The sequence below is a fragment of the Paramormyrops kingsleyae genome, chromosome 15 (assembly GCF_048594095.1).
Source record: "Paramormyrops kingsleyae isolate MSU_618 chromosome 15, PKINGS_0.4, whole genome shotgun sequence".
Classification (NCBI taxonomy): Eukaryota; Metazoa; Chordata; class Actinopteri; order Osteoglossiformes; family Mormyridae; genus Paramormyrops; species Paramormyrops kingsleyae.
Window position 1 is genome coordinate 20,160,397 of NC_132811.1, and position 16,706 is coordinate 20,177,102.

The 16,706-nt window shown below is 48.1% G+C and overlaps 1 protein-coding gene across 1 annotated transcript; it reads left to right on the forward strand.

The window, feature by feature from the left end:
• Positions 1-3,772: 3,772 nt before the first annotated feature.
• rdh10a (retinol dehydrogenase 10a) lies at positions 3,773-15,922 on the forward strand. Its single transcript, XM_023794799.2, has 6 exons — positions 3,773-4,724; positions 5,521-5,756; positions 12,486-12,584; positions 13,502-13,647; positions 13,936-14,067; positions 14,585-15,922. The coding sequence occupies exons 1-6, from the start codon at positions 4,439-4,441 to the stop codon at positions 14,706-14,708; spliced, it is 1,023 nt and encodes a 340-aa protein (XP_023650567.1). The 5' UTR covers positions 3,773-4,438; the 3' UTR covers positions 14,709-15,922.
• Positions 15,923-16,706: the final 784 nt, after the last annotated feature.

The following is a 16,706-nucleotide window of genomic DNA, read 5'->3' on the forward strand; positions in this document are numbered from 1 at the left end:
GCGTCTTTTGATGGCGACTTAGTAGGACGTGGGCACCAAAGCTGCCTCCGGTTGTCAACTTTCACCGTGGACGACAACTTGCCTAGGGCGCCACATGGGCTTCGACCGCTTCTCGATGTCAAATCAGTATATTATCGAATACAGGGTACTTCCTATAAAAGACCACTGGGAGGCGATAATGCTTTACAATTTCATTCAGGCGTAATCAAAGTAATTCAAAATCATGTGACAACAGTTATTCCCCGTAATGTTTAAATCGTATAATATAAACAATGATTGAATTATGTTTGTAGAAATGATTTGAAATTGTGAAATAAACCCTAGTAATCGTACTTTTAAAAGCCTAACACAGAAGTACTATCACAAATAGAACAAATATCCGAATAACACTAAGAATACATGTATTAAATATTATCACTTTGAACAAAATATTTGTAGGAAAAGTAAACCACTTGATTGAAACTAAAAGGTAAAAAAATAGAAGCATTTCAAATATTTTACTTTTGGTATGTGAGTTTGCTTGATTCTACCAGAACTGTAATCACCCATCCATCTGTTTAACCAGTACAGGGTGGTCAGGGGTGGGGGAATCCATACCAGGAACATGAGGCACAGGGCAGAGGAACATGCTGGGAGGGATGCCAGCCTATCACGGGCCAATTCAGAGACACCATTCAACTGTGAGAGCCTGCAGACATCGAGCAAGGCTGGGATTCAAACCCCAACACTTGCGGTACAGGGTAGCGATGTTTTCCAGTGAACCACTGTTCAACTTTGACATTACACTGTACACAAATCAAATCATATTCATGGGAAATCCTGGCATGTATGCTATATATAGGTGAGCCATCTTGGGGGGGGTATGGCCGTGCAAAGTGTAAGAAAATGTAAAAACTAAAATGGTTCAAAAAGAGCAAGTTGCATAATTATAACACATTTTGCCACTCAGAATCTCGTAAAGTATAGCAGTTTGAGGATGAATATCATGAAAGATATTATTCAAGATTATTTATTTAATATTTTAGCACAGGGATTTTATCACAGCAGTAACACATTTAATGTGTACCTCTAACACAGTCCTGGTTGAGCTGTGTTCAGCTGTTTGGTGCTGTTCGGTATATATGAGCCTATATTAATATCATCTCTCTCTTCTTCGAACAGACGGCACAGATTATATCCCGTAGCCCACGTTTTCCAAAAGGGCGCCAGCATGTGTTTCCTTTAGAAGCGGCGAGCCTCAGTACATTCGGTGGCTTTTTTGTCACGCCGAGTTCGCTGATACGGCTTCCCCGGCTTCCCCGGCTGCCAGCAGCCCCTCTCCCAGCAAAGTGTGTGGTCCTGTACGGGCGGCTGAGCGAGAGTGGAGGGCAGCTTGAGGAGCCAGAAAAAGCCGTCTGCTGCCTTGAAGTTCATTCCAACGGTGTAGATTTCACAAATCATGTCTTTAAGTCTTTAGTGATTTACTTATCATCTCATCTCAGTTACCAAAAAAATAAATAAATCTAGGGAAAAAAACGACAAAAAAAAACATTTAGTTGTATTTGCTCCAAACTGAACCAGTAATACAATGCTGATGTAAACAGGAGATCATTTCATTTTCATCTACTAGTCTTCTTCGCTATCAGGGAGTTGTCGGTTACAGAAGTAATCCATTTCTATTCTCCATGCCGACACATGCTGTTGAGATCTCACACAGACATCTAGATGGGGTAGCTAAGAGTTTTACAACTGTAATCATACTTTTTGGAGATATTTAGTGTTCATGATTTATATGTTTATTCTACAAAGTCATGGTAATCATGCGAGTGTGCATGTATAATTTAAGTGTATTTTATTTATTGCCACTGAAAATACTTTCATATTAGTTCAAATTTCCTGTGGCCCTGATCAGGATAAGCAGCTGGAAGATGGATGGATGGATGGATGGATTAGTTCCACTTATGCTACAGAATCAGACAGACAGGACAGCCAGTATCATGGGATGAAGGAAAACTGATTACCAAATAAGCAAGACACTCCACAATCAACACATGGTCCTAGAGTAATACGAATATTCAAGTGCAGATCTGCAGCTCCCTGTATGTCGTCTTAGTAATACTAAAAGAATACAAATGAAATAACTTTGCAGGCGCCTTGTTGGCTGTGCGGCCAGAACTGGTCCGTTTCATTGCGCTACTCCCTGAAAAGAAGATAAAACATTTAAATATGCCATCGTTACTCATTCAAACGCTTTTCCTGTTAGAAGCCTATAGTGTCTGATGTTGATTTGGTACCAACTTCCTGTCTTAATTGAAGCCATTATACTGGCAACTCGATGTTGCAATTTTACATAACACGCTGACTAAAGGATTAGTATAAATTGCTGCCAATTCATTATGTAAATCCGACATCCCCATGCCGTATCCGGATGCGCTAATAAATATGCGAGTTTTCGTCCTAAATAAGCCCTTAAATACTACACCGAACTGTGTCGAGTTATTCTCCTAATTGATTTGTCCCCTTGCCAGCGTTATTGCCGCTTTTAGGGAATAGCATAATTGCACACTGCCCTGGCAGGCCAGAAATAAATAACGATCCGTTTTTTTTCCCATTTGAGGATCAAGCTGAACTGATCTGGGTTGCAAGCGGTTCGACCAGGCGACCTTAACAACGGTACACCACATGGTAAATTCCACCCATCATTCGATGCTTAAGATCTCTTTAATCTTTTTAATGCCACTAAATCATCTTACGCAAAAAAATAATGCATGTCCTGGTCAGGGGTCTGAAGGCCTGCCTCTGATAACAAAAAAATTGGAAAAAATGAGTACCTGTGGATACCGTGTACCTGCTTACGTGGAGGTGGGATTTTTTTATGTATTTTTTTTTTAGTGAATTGTGCTGAAGACAATACCCTGGACTTTCCTGTTCTACAGATAAAAGACAGCAGCACATAAGCAAAAGCTGTGAAGGTACCACTAAATGATGCGCTCATATGTACCGTGGGCTTTCCTATACGGCACGCTTCCTCCGTGGAAAAACAGCGTCTATTCCGTGACAACTCGCCAAACGTGCTGATCATTTACATTTCTGAGCCGGGGATACCGCTCTAGGCAAAAGGCGGCACTCGGAGGACTCATATCATAATGAGATGATATGCAGGTAAATGACTATACATAAAGTTTGCCCATTACATATATATGATACTATTTATATATCTAATCACTTCTTATTATATATAGTGCCGTTGATACATTCAAAAGTATGTCAGTCATATTTCAGAAGGCATATAAAAGTGTATTAAATTTTAAACTATTAAAAGAACAGTCACCACTAACTGATCAAATGCCTACCACCCAATAGTTGTGACGCACGCGCAGTATCCCCCACAATCCAGGGATCCGATATTTTATTAAGGAAGTAATTGTTGCCCGATCAACTGCCCGAATATTTCCCTTAAAAGTTTAACATTGTCGTGTATGAATATATATGTGTGTATGCCAGGTCTCATAAATCCGTGTTAAAATGAAATGCACGAAACTAATTGCTTATTGGCTTGATGAAAATGTGAAAACAAATTTGTGTGGCTACTGACAATTACGTGACAGTGGACAACTTTGTTTTTTACCGTAAATCTAGCTCGATTAATATCTTCGCCGACTACCAGTTAGGACACAGGGAGACGGTTTAATTTGTGTATGTGTGGGTGGGGGGTTATCTTGCGCTCCTCGCCTCAAGGACTTTGGTACAGGCAGTGGGAGGTCTGCCTATCTGATGGGTCCTTCGGACTAGGGCTTGTTTAAAAGGAGCGTGAACAGCAGCATGTGAGCAGAGCAGCGGGGAGCTGTCAGTGTCAGGGGGCTCCTAGTGCAGCAGCAACGGTGGCACGGCTCTTAGTGCGCTCCCAGCCGGCTTTCTGTCTGCATGCATATGTATTGGTACTTGGGAATTCTTTGCGTTTCCCACTTTTTAACTAGGTTTTTTTTTTCCAGTAAATTGATCGCACTGTAGTTGAATTGTAGTTTTGCTAGGTATCCGAGTATAGGTTTTGGTACTTTTTACCTGTTGAATATTTCCAAAGGGGAGCGGCTGACTTGGCAGACTGCAGCTGATTTATTTATTTTTGTGCAAACACTAGTTGCAGGTGTACTCCCGTTTAAATCTCTGTTACTGTGTCTATTTTTACAGACTTAGAGTGTCAGTAGTTGCAAGAGCCGGCGAGTGTATTTCTACTATATTTCTCAAGGCTGATCAGCGCACCTTTAGGGACCTGTAACTTATTTAAGTAAAATACAGAGAAGCAGGTTGCTCGTCCGTGCACCGAGTAACTTATTTAGGTAACGTTACGTAAAGGACAGGCAGCTTGCTTGTTATTGCACCAAGTCCCTCCTTTTTGGACACTTTGCTCCGTGCTCCTGCTCCGGACCTGCTGTCCCTCCCCCTCGCCACAACCGTCACCATGATCCACATCCTCGGGGAGTTTTTCGTGGTCATCCTGAAGGTGCTCTGGGCTTTCGTGATGGCCGGGCTGCGCTGGCTCATCCGGCCGAAGGAGAAGAGCGTGGCCGGCCAGGTGTGCGTGATCACGGGCGCCGGCGGTGGCCTCGGTCGCCTGTTCGCCCGGGAGTTTGCCCGGCGCCGGGCGGTGCTGGTGCTCTGGGACATCAACAGCCAGAGCAACGAAGAGACTGCCGAGATGGTGCGGCAAATCTACCGTGAGCTGGACAGCCCCCGACCCAAAGACGGTAAAGCATCGCTGGTTCGCTGGGCATCTCTATAGCGCCCCCTTCAGGACGCGCAACTAGCGCGTAAAACTGCTTCTTATTCACAAGTGCATATTGTCGATAATCTATTTCTGATTAACTATAAATAAATCAAACTGCACCGGAGCCGCATGGCTGTGTAAAACATGCGGGAAGGGGGACCTGTGCGGGTCTGCCTTAAAATGACAGTCCCGCTTTCCACCCGAAAATCCATAAAAACGGCTTCTGTGCTGCCGCACCGCCGTTCAGACGTAGGGTTATCTGCGTCCGTTTGCACGGGTCAGACTTTCCTTCATCCCCGGGAAGCCGGGGCTCTGCTGGGTATCTGCACTCTTCCGGGGCGGTATCACTTCCAGCAGATTCCCTTTTCCTGCAGATTGCTCTTTCCTTCCAAAATAATGCGCGGTGAGATCCTGAGTGGCCCGAAACTAAGGCCGGGTTTCTGTAGGCATTATGTAATACACTGTATGTATGTCTCATAGTCTTGATTGTATTGCTTTTTCACAGCTTCGCCCTGTTATTCCATTGTATATAGTGTCGTTGTATGACTGTTTAGTGTTTAATTCTTCGGACTGCACTGGCACGTCGTTCCGGTTTGCACATGTATTTGTTCTTGGCCATGACAAAACAACTTATTCTGACAGATGGAGTGAAATGAAACTAATGACCAGGAGGCTGCTTTAGTCAGACCACCAGCTTGGTGGCTGCCTGGAAAGGCAGGCTGCTCGAGTGGGGTCACCCTGTCCCCTCACGTTCTCCCGTTCCCGCCCGGCCTCAGGAGCAGTGGGAGGCATCGAGGAGGTGCCCGCGTTCCAGCCCCAGGTGTACACCTACGTGTGCGACGTGGGCAAGCGCGAGAGTGTCTACTCCACGGCAGAGCGGGTGCGGCGGGAGGTGGGCGACATCGACCTGCTGATCAATAATGCCGGCGTGGTGTCTGGCCACCACCTTCTGGAATGCCCCGACGAGCTCATCGAGAGAACCATGATGGTCAACTGCCACGCCCACTTCTGGGTGAGTGGCCCCGTCCTACGTCTCCTTCACGTGGCCTCCTGACTGGAGCCATGATGGTGACTAAACCCTCACGGCACCCAAGCTTTCTGAGAACCTGCTTAAAATAAACGGGTTAACCTAACTTTAGGTTATTCTACAGAGAATAGGTAGAAACGCATTATGTGAAGTTGGCTTTGGCAGGGCCTCTTCGACAAAGGCCCCTCCCCAGGCAATTTAGGGGAAGAGTGGTGTTAGACTGGTATACCCCCCCCCCCCCCAACTTGGATGAAGTCATGTTTTATTAGATGTGTGGACCTTTCTGTAATAAGAGCGAGGCCGGCCAGGCACAGCATGCTCCCTGCTCTGTGCTTTCCCAGGCCGCTCTCGGAGTGTGACGTCTCGCTTTGAGGAGAGGCAGGAAACTGGATGTTTATCTTAAAATCTCCACCTTAGAACAGAGAGAGCCGGCGCTGTGCAGTTTCAGATCCCCTGCTGCATGTGTAACACTCTCTCACATCCCGTTCGTCGGCGATGACGTGATGCCCAGCCTTGCGCTTAATCCCCAACTTGAGAGGCAGATGCGTGTGCGTTCTGGTCATAGTAAACGTCAGAGACTCCCCGAGCCCCCCCCCCCCCCCCCGAGCCCCCATCCCAGCCGCTCTCTGAACACGGCATTTTTTCATTAGTTTGATACGGCCTTTTGCGATGTCTGCCAAAGTGAATATTTGTGTTAGCCTGGATTTACTGTTAATATAAAAATCTAAAGGCTTTGTCAGAATGACAAAGAGGAGTTTCCACAGGGTCGGGTCGCAAACCCATCTATCTCTGATATAAACAAACTTCAGAGAGCAGAGGTGGATTTAGTCAGACCGTCTGTCTTGGGAATAGCCGTTTTGTCCAAAGTCCAATGTTCTCCTAACCCTCTGCGGATGGAGTAGGTATCACGGCTCACGGCCGGTCCCACCCCCTCCCGCTGCTTCATTAAGGGAGCGCTTTCTTCGCCAAACGAGTGTGGAGGCCGTAAACGGGTCCGGGCCGCTCCTGGCCAGCCACCTTTCTAAGTGCTGTGACAGTCGCTTGAATGTAACTGCTGCAGATTTGGCTCGGAGACCAACGAGCATGTCTACCTTGGGGGGGTTTGTGAACAGTTTGTTAGTGCTCACTTCCTTTTCTCTACTGGCAATTGTAAGGGGACTTTTCCCTTTGTGTCGCTGACTGACTGGTGAAATGGACCGTGAGAACTGTTTTTGATGTCTTTAACAAAGGAGGCTTCTTTCACTCTTTGATAGTTAAACATCTTCATTTTCGTTCAGGAGTCTTTTGCTAGCCCATGGCCCCGTCAGGCGGCCTGTATGGTCTGTGGGGATACTCATTAGTCTTTTGTCATGTTTTCGTTCGCTTAATGCGGAACACGGTCTCCCTTGGGAATAAGATGAAAGCGCGGGCTAATGAATGGGGACAGGAGACGGCCGGGAAGCGAGGCCGCGCTTCATTAAAGCCGCGCACTGGCTCAATGCGCTGCGACCAAACGCTTTTTGTTTGTGTAGCCAAATAAAACTCAAAACACACGCATGTAATTGGGCCGTGCATGCAGACGCCTAAAGCCTGCTGCCTTCCTATTTTTATTTTTAAATGTGAAACCAGAAGCATGGGTCTTTTTAGTGGGGGTCTAAGCGCTGGTTGGGGTGGAACAACCCCCCCCCCCCCCCCCCCCCAAAAAATAAAAAATCCATCTGGTGGCTCTGCCCCCTTTGCTGAATCTGCCAATCCGGATGCACTGTGCGTCTCCTACGCTGACAGACTGCATGAAGACGTTCAAATCTTCTGGGGAGAATGGTGAGGTCTTAACTGATTGTGTGACCACAGTATGCAGGGTATCCCGAACCCCCTCGAAAAGCCGGCCAGAGTGGTGTTTGGTTCGTCGGGGGCTGGCGCGGTGAACGGCGAGGTGGTCATGGTTTACTGGCTAGCTGGCATTCTTCGAGTGGCGCGACCCAGAAACACTTGTGGTCTGTCACGGTGTCAGTCAGTACAGCTGTGTCCCGTGGGCTCGCAGTGTGGTGGCCCCTCATTCCTGCCTGACTGCAGCCAACGTGACCTGGCGGGGTGGTCTGTGGGCCCGACTGTTGCATTTTGGGAGGGTGGGGTGGATTCCAGATGGAGGGCCGGTTTTTTGGATTACATGGTGGGAATGCGGCTCAGATGTGCGAGCGAGCAGGAAGTGAGGCAATTATCTAAGCATGGTAGTCTTCCAGACTCGCCCCCCCCCCCCCCCAGCTGAGGCCCAGCACCTCCACTCTAATGTACCGGGAAGGTTTTGGGGGTGGGGGGCTGCAGCTGCATGTGCAACAGGGAGCAGCGCCAGCTGTCTGACCCGCCATGACAGTTTGAGCAAACTTAACGCTGGGGGGGGGGGGGCAAGAAATTGCACAAGTGGCTCGCCTGGACCCACACTCATGAACACACTGAACATATCTGCTGTCAGCCAATCATGTTGCCTGGCTCTCAAAGCATTATTAAATTTTTTTTTTTTTGGGGGGGGTGCTTTTAATCAGAGGCTTGCTCGTTAATACTTTAAGTTCAGCCTCTTTCCTGGAGAAGGGTTAAAGGTTCGTTTGGTCTACTGAACATGCAAGAAAATTGCAGATGGCAGGTTTTAAAGGAGGGCTCCGCTCTCAGGAATGCAGGGGACCGTATTGTGTGTAATTTTCCTACATTGTCCAAGTCCTGTGATTTTTTTTTGGGGGGGGGGGGCAAGGACTGCCTAGGAATGCATCCAAGCGGGCCGTGGATGCGGCCGCACTGGTAATGAGGATCTGCTGCCCGACCCACTTATTCCACAATTGGTTTCTTGTCCGGGGATCAGCTTGATGAGGTGCCAGGCGGCGGGAGCGGGTTTCTCCGATCTGCATTCCTGCCCGGCCTGGAGAAAGGGGGCAGCCAGGCAGAAGGAGAGGGGGAACGAGGAGGAGGAGGAGAAGGAGGACTCTTATCTCAATGGGTTCTATGTGGTGCTGGGCTCGGGGCACCTGGGCCCCGTGTCAGGTCCTGTTCCAAGTCAGCTTCTCTGTTCGCGCTCGGGGTTCCAGTCCAGGTCCTAATCCCGGTGTCCTGCTCGAACCCGTCCCCGTTTCTGCAGCGCCTGATCCGGTCGGCCTGCAGAACAAGGCAGCGCTTTGCGACACACGCAGCTTCAACGGCAGACGCCGGCAGTGCAGCCATCTGCGTTTTGTTTTTGTATTTGATAGCTGAGTAAACTGAGATCTTAATTAGTTCACACCCCACACCCCCCCCATCTTGGTTTCAAAGGCCAAATGATCTGGGCATGTATGGCGGGTTTGTTTACGGTCGGGTGATACGTACCTTTTGCGTAGCCTGAAAAGTAAGCCATGCTAATTGCTGTTTCTCGCCTTGTCTTTTCATAGGGCCGGCGGGGGGTAGGCTGCAGGGTTTGGGGGGGGGGTGGGGATGGTGGTTCTGCAGGGTGGGGGGGGGGGGATGGTGGTTGCTGGGTCTGTCACGATAAGTACTTTTTGTTGGAAGACATTGTCCCAGAAATAATTGCGATGAACAACATTATCATTTTAAGACCATTTTATGCCACTGATATAATATAATGGCGTGATGAAGCAAGCACACCCTTTCAAAAAACAGTGCACTTTCAATTCATAAGAATATGCAGATATTGTAATTGGAATGTCAAAAAAAATCCTACATAAAACCACACAATGCTTTGGGTGTGTAGCTGCAGGTTTCTGATCTCTAACATCTGACTGCGGAGTCCAGTCAGCAGTGATGTGATGTCATGTATGGTCAAGCTGATGTATAGGGACATATTTGAGCTTGACCACATATCAGTGGTATCAGAGTAAAATGAGATGATATTCTGCAGGACATTTTGTTGTACATCTCCCAAACTGACATTCCAGAATTGTACGTTTTCTTTGCTTTTTCGGCTGTGGTTAATGGCTGCATTTCTACAGCTATATAGTGAATTACAGTCCCCGTGAGCATGCGCCGTTTCATGCGGTCACGTTTATATTTGCACTGTCAGGCAAGGGCGTCCGTGACAGACAGCTGTTGCGATGGCCCCTTTCCAACTCCCACTGCAGTTTTTGTTCCCAGCTCGGAAAACTGGGTGGTAGTTATGTTTTAGATGAGTTCTTGGGTTTGTTGTATCGCCACTTTTTTGCCAGTCGACATGCCGCCTCATTCACGTTAATGGGCTCTCCTCTCATTCGGCTTAACACCAAAATGTTCCCACACTGAAGCTGTAGAATGTGGTTTTGAAACTGAATCCATTTGGACTTATTCTTCTGAACTTTCTAGCTGGAATTATGCAGTGGGGGAGGGGACACACCTATTAAAACATGCCCCGATTAGCCTTGAGTAACACGTTTGAGTAACCTTCACCTGTCACTGTCCGCTGTGTGTGGAGGAGCTGTCTGTACTGCATCTGCTGCACAGAGCAGAGGTCTGCATTCCCACAGGACCCGTGGCAGTAGAGTACAGTGTGATACATTTTCACTTTTCAATGGGGGAGCAGGAGAATAGAAATGGTGTTTTGTTTTATCAAACTTATTCATGTTGTTGAGTGAACAGGGCATTGAGTATAATTAAAAACAATGTTGCAGTAGTAGTTTAATAATAATGATAATAATAATAATGATAATGATAATAATAATGACAAGCAGGACGAGACGTAAAAATTGTGGGTGGGAGTGGAACAAAATATGACAAGTGGGTGGGTGCGTGGCAGAATGTTGCGGGTGTGGGCGGGAGCGGAATCTAAATTCCGTCGTGCAGACATCTAACGCAGAGAGCGGACGAGAGCAGAAGCAGCACGACTGGCTGTTGGTGGCGTTCATTCTTATGTAAACACAATTTGACAAAATCGCGGTCAAAAAAAGTATCGGTCATGTGCGTATATCGTTCGATAAGTTGATAGCGTAATTATCGCGGCAGGCCTGGTCGTTCCGTTGGCTAAGCAGCTCTGGAATGGTAGCGTTAGCTTATTGATCCCGGATGCTGATCAGTTGAAACCTGATGATGGTTTTTGTCATCACCAGAGTTAAACCGGAGACGGGCACTTAACCTGAAATGCCCTCGTTTATATTTTATTAAGCGGCTGTTTTGGTTACCACAGGGTGAGTAACTACGGCCATCTGGCTCGTCCAGTACTGGTCCGCAGAGCTGGCTGCGTGTTCGGCTGCTCTGATCCACGGCAAAGCTGCGGGCGAAGCTCGGACGGGGCTCTCTGTGCGGGGAAACGCAGTTGCCAGAGAGCTGGTGTTTGGACCGGGACCGCCACGTCCCTGAGGAGTTACTCTACTGTTTTGGAGGGGCCTGGGGGGGGGGGCTTTGGTATAAGTGCTGGCATTTAGAGGGAAGACTGCCACAGTGAAGCTGCTCGGTGCAGCGTCCGGGAGGCGAGCCGGGTGACCTGAACTCCGCAGCACGGACCAGAATATAAAGTGAGGCTGGAACGTGCAGATCCCCACGAGCTTCAGAACCGGCGGCGGGGTGACACCCCCACAGATGTCCTGCCTAAGATGGGGTGCTTGACCAGTTGAAGGCCCCCTACCCCACTATCTCACTCTCTTTCTCTATCACACACACACACACACACACACACACACACACACACACACACACACACACACACACACAGACACACACACACAGACTTTTCATTTGGGGGGAGGGGGTGTGTCTTGGACAGCTTGCTAAATATAGTGACACCGACTAAACGGCTTGGTGCAGTGGGGTTAAGTTTGGCCCCTGTAATCAGCCAGGTGCAGCACAATGTTAATAGGTGTCTCTCTTTTGGGGGGGGGGGGTTTGTAATGTACTAAATGGACTGTGTCATGCGAAGGCAGCCTTGATCATATCTCCGTGACTGCCTGGGGGGGGGGCTGTAATCATGCTGGGGTCTCCGGGGCCCGAATCAAGCTGCTCCGATGCAGAATTCATTCCGCATTTGTTCTCCACGTTTAGCTGAAGTAATGTTTAATTTGCACGCACCCCCCCCCCCCCCCCCCACCAGCCTGCCTGTCAGACTATCATGCAAAGACTGAATATTTCATCAGAGTGGCTGTTCTGGTGCAGGCTGGGTGTGAGTAACGCTCTCCGTTCGACCAGCTGCTCCAGCTCAGCTGTGGAAATTCCTACATACGTTGTACTGGTTGGTACTGTTTTTCGGGGGGGGGGGGGGGGGGGCTTGTGTTGATGTAAGGGCTCTCTTTATAAGCTGCATATACCTCCTGAATGATCCCACATCTGTTGTGTGAAGAGCACCCCCACCCCCCACTGATGGTATGGTGCTGTAGTTGGTGGTCACACACCAAGGGTGTGAACTGCTGTCCTTGAGGACTTGTGAACCAGACAGGAGTGGTGGGAGGGGCTCCGACATTAAATCACAAGCTTTTACCCCCACGATCAGGCCCAATTCAGTCATATCGTGTGTGCGTGTGCGTGCGTGTGCGTGTGACAATGCCACACCATCAGCTGAGCAGGAGGACTCTCACCCTCATGAAAACCATGGGTCCTGTTTTTCTTCCACATTTTTCTCCTGCGGCAGAGGTGAGGTGTAACGGGTTCTGTGGTTCTCCTCCCCGCCCTGGTACAGTAATGCGGGCCTTTATTAAGTTTGCACATCCCTGCTTTGGCCTGTCACTGTCACTTTTGACCTGGTGTTCCTTTTAAAAATAAAAGCTCCCTCTCTGTCCCCATCCCCATCCCCACCTGCAGACCACCAAGGCGTTCCTGCCCAAGATGCTGGAGATGAACCACGGCCACATCGTCACAGTCGCCAGCTCCCTCGGCTTGTTCAGCACAGCTGGCGTGGAGGTTGGTGTTCTGCGGGCCTGAAAGCAGACCGTCACCCCAGAGCGCGGGGCTGGGGTGTTCCGCTTGGTAGCCTGGCTCTGTTGCCAACTGTGGGATGTGATTTGCCAGACCCCCCCCCCCCCCCAAGAGGGGAGCTGTTTTTTGGGGCTGGTTTTCACCTGTGGGAACACAGGCATCCGGACTGGGGTGTCAGGGGTCCTGGATCGGAATGTTGGACACGGGCCAAGCCTGGGGGTCGCCTCGTGGATCTGGAGGCCGGCTCCGGTTCCTGCCCGCTGGCCAGCCTTTTGCCAGCGCCCCCCCCCAGAGAATCGAGCCGCAGCCACGTTGTTGTGCTTTCTGTCATCCCACCTGTTAGGAACGGCTCAGGCTTTATAACTCTCCTGTAAATATTAATGCTGAGGCCCTCTAGATCATACCCAGATGTTCCCCCTTTCAGTCTCGCCCCACCAGCTCCGTTTTCCCAGCGAATCGCCTGCTTCCGTCCTTCTGCCTGTCCGTGTCTACTAGTGTAACTTAAAAGAAACCACAGCATTTTTTTAACCTATCCTTCCCAGAATGCATCACATGATTTTTATAAGCTTGCATGAATTTTGTGACTGAAAGTACCTGTTTTATGTTGTGGGCACGGTCTCTCTCTCTTTTTTTTTTTTTTTTTTTTTTTTTTTTTTTTTTTTTTTTTTTTTTTTAAATCCATTACGGTTTATCTCAATGCGTCTGTGTTTACTGAGAGCTCTTTGAAGATTATTACCATGCAGTACCACATCAAAACATTCCTGCAGAGCTAAAGCTGCTCTTTAACGTAGACGACTGAAGCTGAGGGCCTCGTTCTGGGGTGGGGGGGTGGTGTTTGCCTATGGACGCCATCTAATGAGCGTTCCGGCGTACGGCTTCACCCTCTGCTCTCTCCTTGCCAGGATTACTGCGCCAGTAAGTTCGGCGCGATTGGATTTCACGAGTCCCTCAGCCACGAGCTGAAGGCTGCAGAGAAGGACGGGATCAAGATGACGCTGGTCTGTCCCTACCTGGTCGACACCGGAATGTTCCGAGGCTGTAGGATCAGGTGAGTAACCCCAGACTGCTGGTGTTTCCCCATGAAAGTAGCCCGGTGTAGGTGACACCCCCACACAGGAAACGATGTCCTCTAGACATTGCTTAAGTCTAATCCTGTGCTGAGCATGGCAGGGCTTCAGGGATGATGTTTTCTGAGATCCTACACACCTTTTCTTGTTGGCTGAAGCATCCTTTAAGTGGCCAGGACTTTCACCTTCAGCAGGTGTTTGTTTTCAGACCGTCTGATAACCGTTGACCGTCTGGTTATGCTAACTCCCCCCACCACCCCCCTTTCCAGGAAGGAGATCGAGCCGTTCCTGCCCCCACTGAAGCCAGAGTACTGCGTGAAGCAGGCCATGCGGGCCATCCTGACAGACCAGCCCATGATCTGCACGCCTCGCATCGTCTACATGGTCAACTTCATGAAGAGGTGGGCCCTGCGTGGTTTTTCGATGATCTGGCTCTGAAGGAGCTTGGCACTGTCCGCTCCTCAGCAGGCTGTCTTTCCGGAAGGCTCTTAATGTTGCTCTTGCTACTGGTTTAAACAGTACTTTTGTTAGGTTCTTGTTTTGCTTGGTAGATGTGTAACTCTTGTTCTAATACTACTTACACTTGTACCTGGGCATCCATTGTAAGCTCAGCTTAGCTCAGTAGGTCCTGATACCTTTCCACACTGCTTTCAGCCTGCCACATTCATTATTAGCCTATTAAGGACCTGATTTAAGGTAGGGTTGGAATGAAAACATTCTGGAAGGGTGGGGGGTAGTAGGAACAGGACTGAGAACTGCTGGCTTAGCCGCAATGAAGCCTAATGGACTCCTTGATGGCACGTGCTGTTTGTTGTACTTGGACAAAAGCATCTGCCATATAAAGTAAATGTAATGACAGTCCCATCATGAGGAAGCTTACTCTTCTCTTGTTTTCCCCCCCCCCCTGCCTTTTCCCAGCATCCTCCCCTTCGAAGCCATCGTCTGCATGTACCGGTTTCTCGGAGCAGACAAGTGCATGTATCCCTTCCTGGCTCAGCGGAAGGAGGCCATGAACAACAACGAAGCGAAGAACGGCATCTAGGGGGCGCTGTTCCTAAGGGTGTCCATTTCCTGTAATAAAGAGGATAAGACCACTGAAGGGCCCTGGGAGAGAGACTGCTGCCCACCTGCTGCACTTGCATTGTGCAAATGCAAAGGTTCAACATATTGTTCCTCTGGAACAACGAAAGCTGTGTGCTACACTAAGGATTTATTTGTTCTCTTTAAGGTTTGTTTAAAGAAACCAACTGTCTATATACTGTCAATAGTTTTGAAATCATACAAGGTATTCAGTAATTAACTACTTCCGTAACGTAGTCTCCGGTATCACTTAGCATTTGGGGATATACAGTATGTTACTGTGTGAAGAGCGAGTCTCGTCACTTTGATGTAGAAATGCACTGTAACTGCACCTCCCACACTGCCGGCCGCCTCCGTAGAGCAGGACTGCATCAGCCTTCCACTGCACTGCTTCCGTGCCGCGGCGACGGAGCCCATGTCAGACTCCGCAAGGGGGTGGGGGTGTCCGTGTCAAATACAGTGTCTTGGATCCCAGTCCTGAAATACGACATCAAACTGATTCGACCGCTAACTGCTGTCAGATCAAGTCGCCATACTTTCTCCTCCCGGAGAGGTCAAAGGTCAATGCTCTGCGGCTGTACAGCTGAAATTTAAACAGTCGCTATGTGAATAACAGCGGCTGTGATATTTACCTCTCGCCTGCCTCATCTCTTCCCATTTTTTTTTTTTTTTTTTTACACACAAGTAAACTGGTTAGAAAGTTTACCTGAATGGTTGGGCTCAGCAGTGGGCATTAACTGGTTAACAGAATTTCTGATACACCCTAACGTGGTGTACATCCACGCATTGGTATGTCCGGCCCGAGTCATGGAGTCATGGAGAAGCATTTCATCGATGCATTAAGTTGTCAGGCCAGGAGGGAGGTTAATACTTCACTATGGTGATTAATGACTGCCCAAAAGGGGGGAAGGGGGTGCGGGTAAACATTTTGGTTCTCTTAAAACGTCATCTTCAGAGGCACAGATCTGAATTAACTACATTCCAATAGGGTTTTTTAATTGACTGTTATCAGCCTAAAACTTCTACCTCTAATTGTATGCCATTTGTTGACAATTATGACAAACCTCCTTTTGTAATTTTCTTTAAAGACTGCTCATTAGAGGAGCAATTTTTATGTGGTTATGATGTTTAGTGTCTGTACCTAACTTAAATTAATAAAATGATTTTAGATTATTATCTTTGTGTGTGTGTGTGTGTGTGTGTGTGTTTCTACCCCAAACCACACCCCTTGTGTTCTTTGTTGGTATCTAGCTGTTTAAGTGCTCTTAAGAAATGGATATTGCTGGGTTCCATTTACCTCTGAGGTTGGAACTCGGAACTTTGAATAATGTCACACCTGAATTAACTGCGTTCCAGTACAGCAAGTCGGAAAGCTACTTAGTAATACCAGGGACCAGTTTCAAAAAACAGGTTTTTTGCTTAGCCGGATAACTTTTCAGATTCGAGGTGCCCCAGTTTAAATGGACTTTATTTTCATTCACTTACATTTAACCCAGACAACTTTTAAACCTGATGTTATCCGGCTAAGCAAGAAAATCCTGATTTCTGAAACCGGCCCCAGTTCTAACCCGGTGAATTGCTAGCCATTGTTAGAAATATCAGTTGATAATAATGCATTACACAGTATTTTGTGCATAAAACACTGTAGCAAGATACATACAGATAGCGGCCGGACAGTATTGGGTGTGCGCCCGATTTAATGAGCCACAAATAAGATGCAAGTGATAATAAACAGTATATAACTACAGCTATAACTTTTATTGATAAAGGGCGCAGCCATCTTGAATTCTGAGCTTGGGGTTGAGTATATTCCTCCGGCTTCACGAGTCGGAATTCCGACTTCAGGGGGCATGAAATTTACGACTAGGAACTCAGAATTTCCGAGATGCTTACATTCATGTTTCCCTCACTTCCTGTGTGAGACAAGGCCAACATATATGGGGGGGGCGGGGGGGCAAGG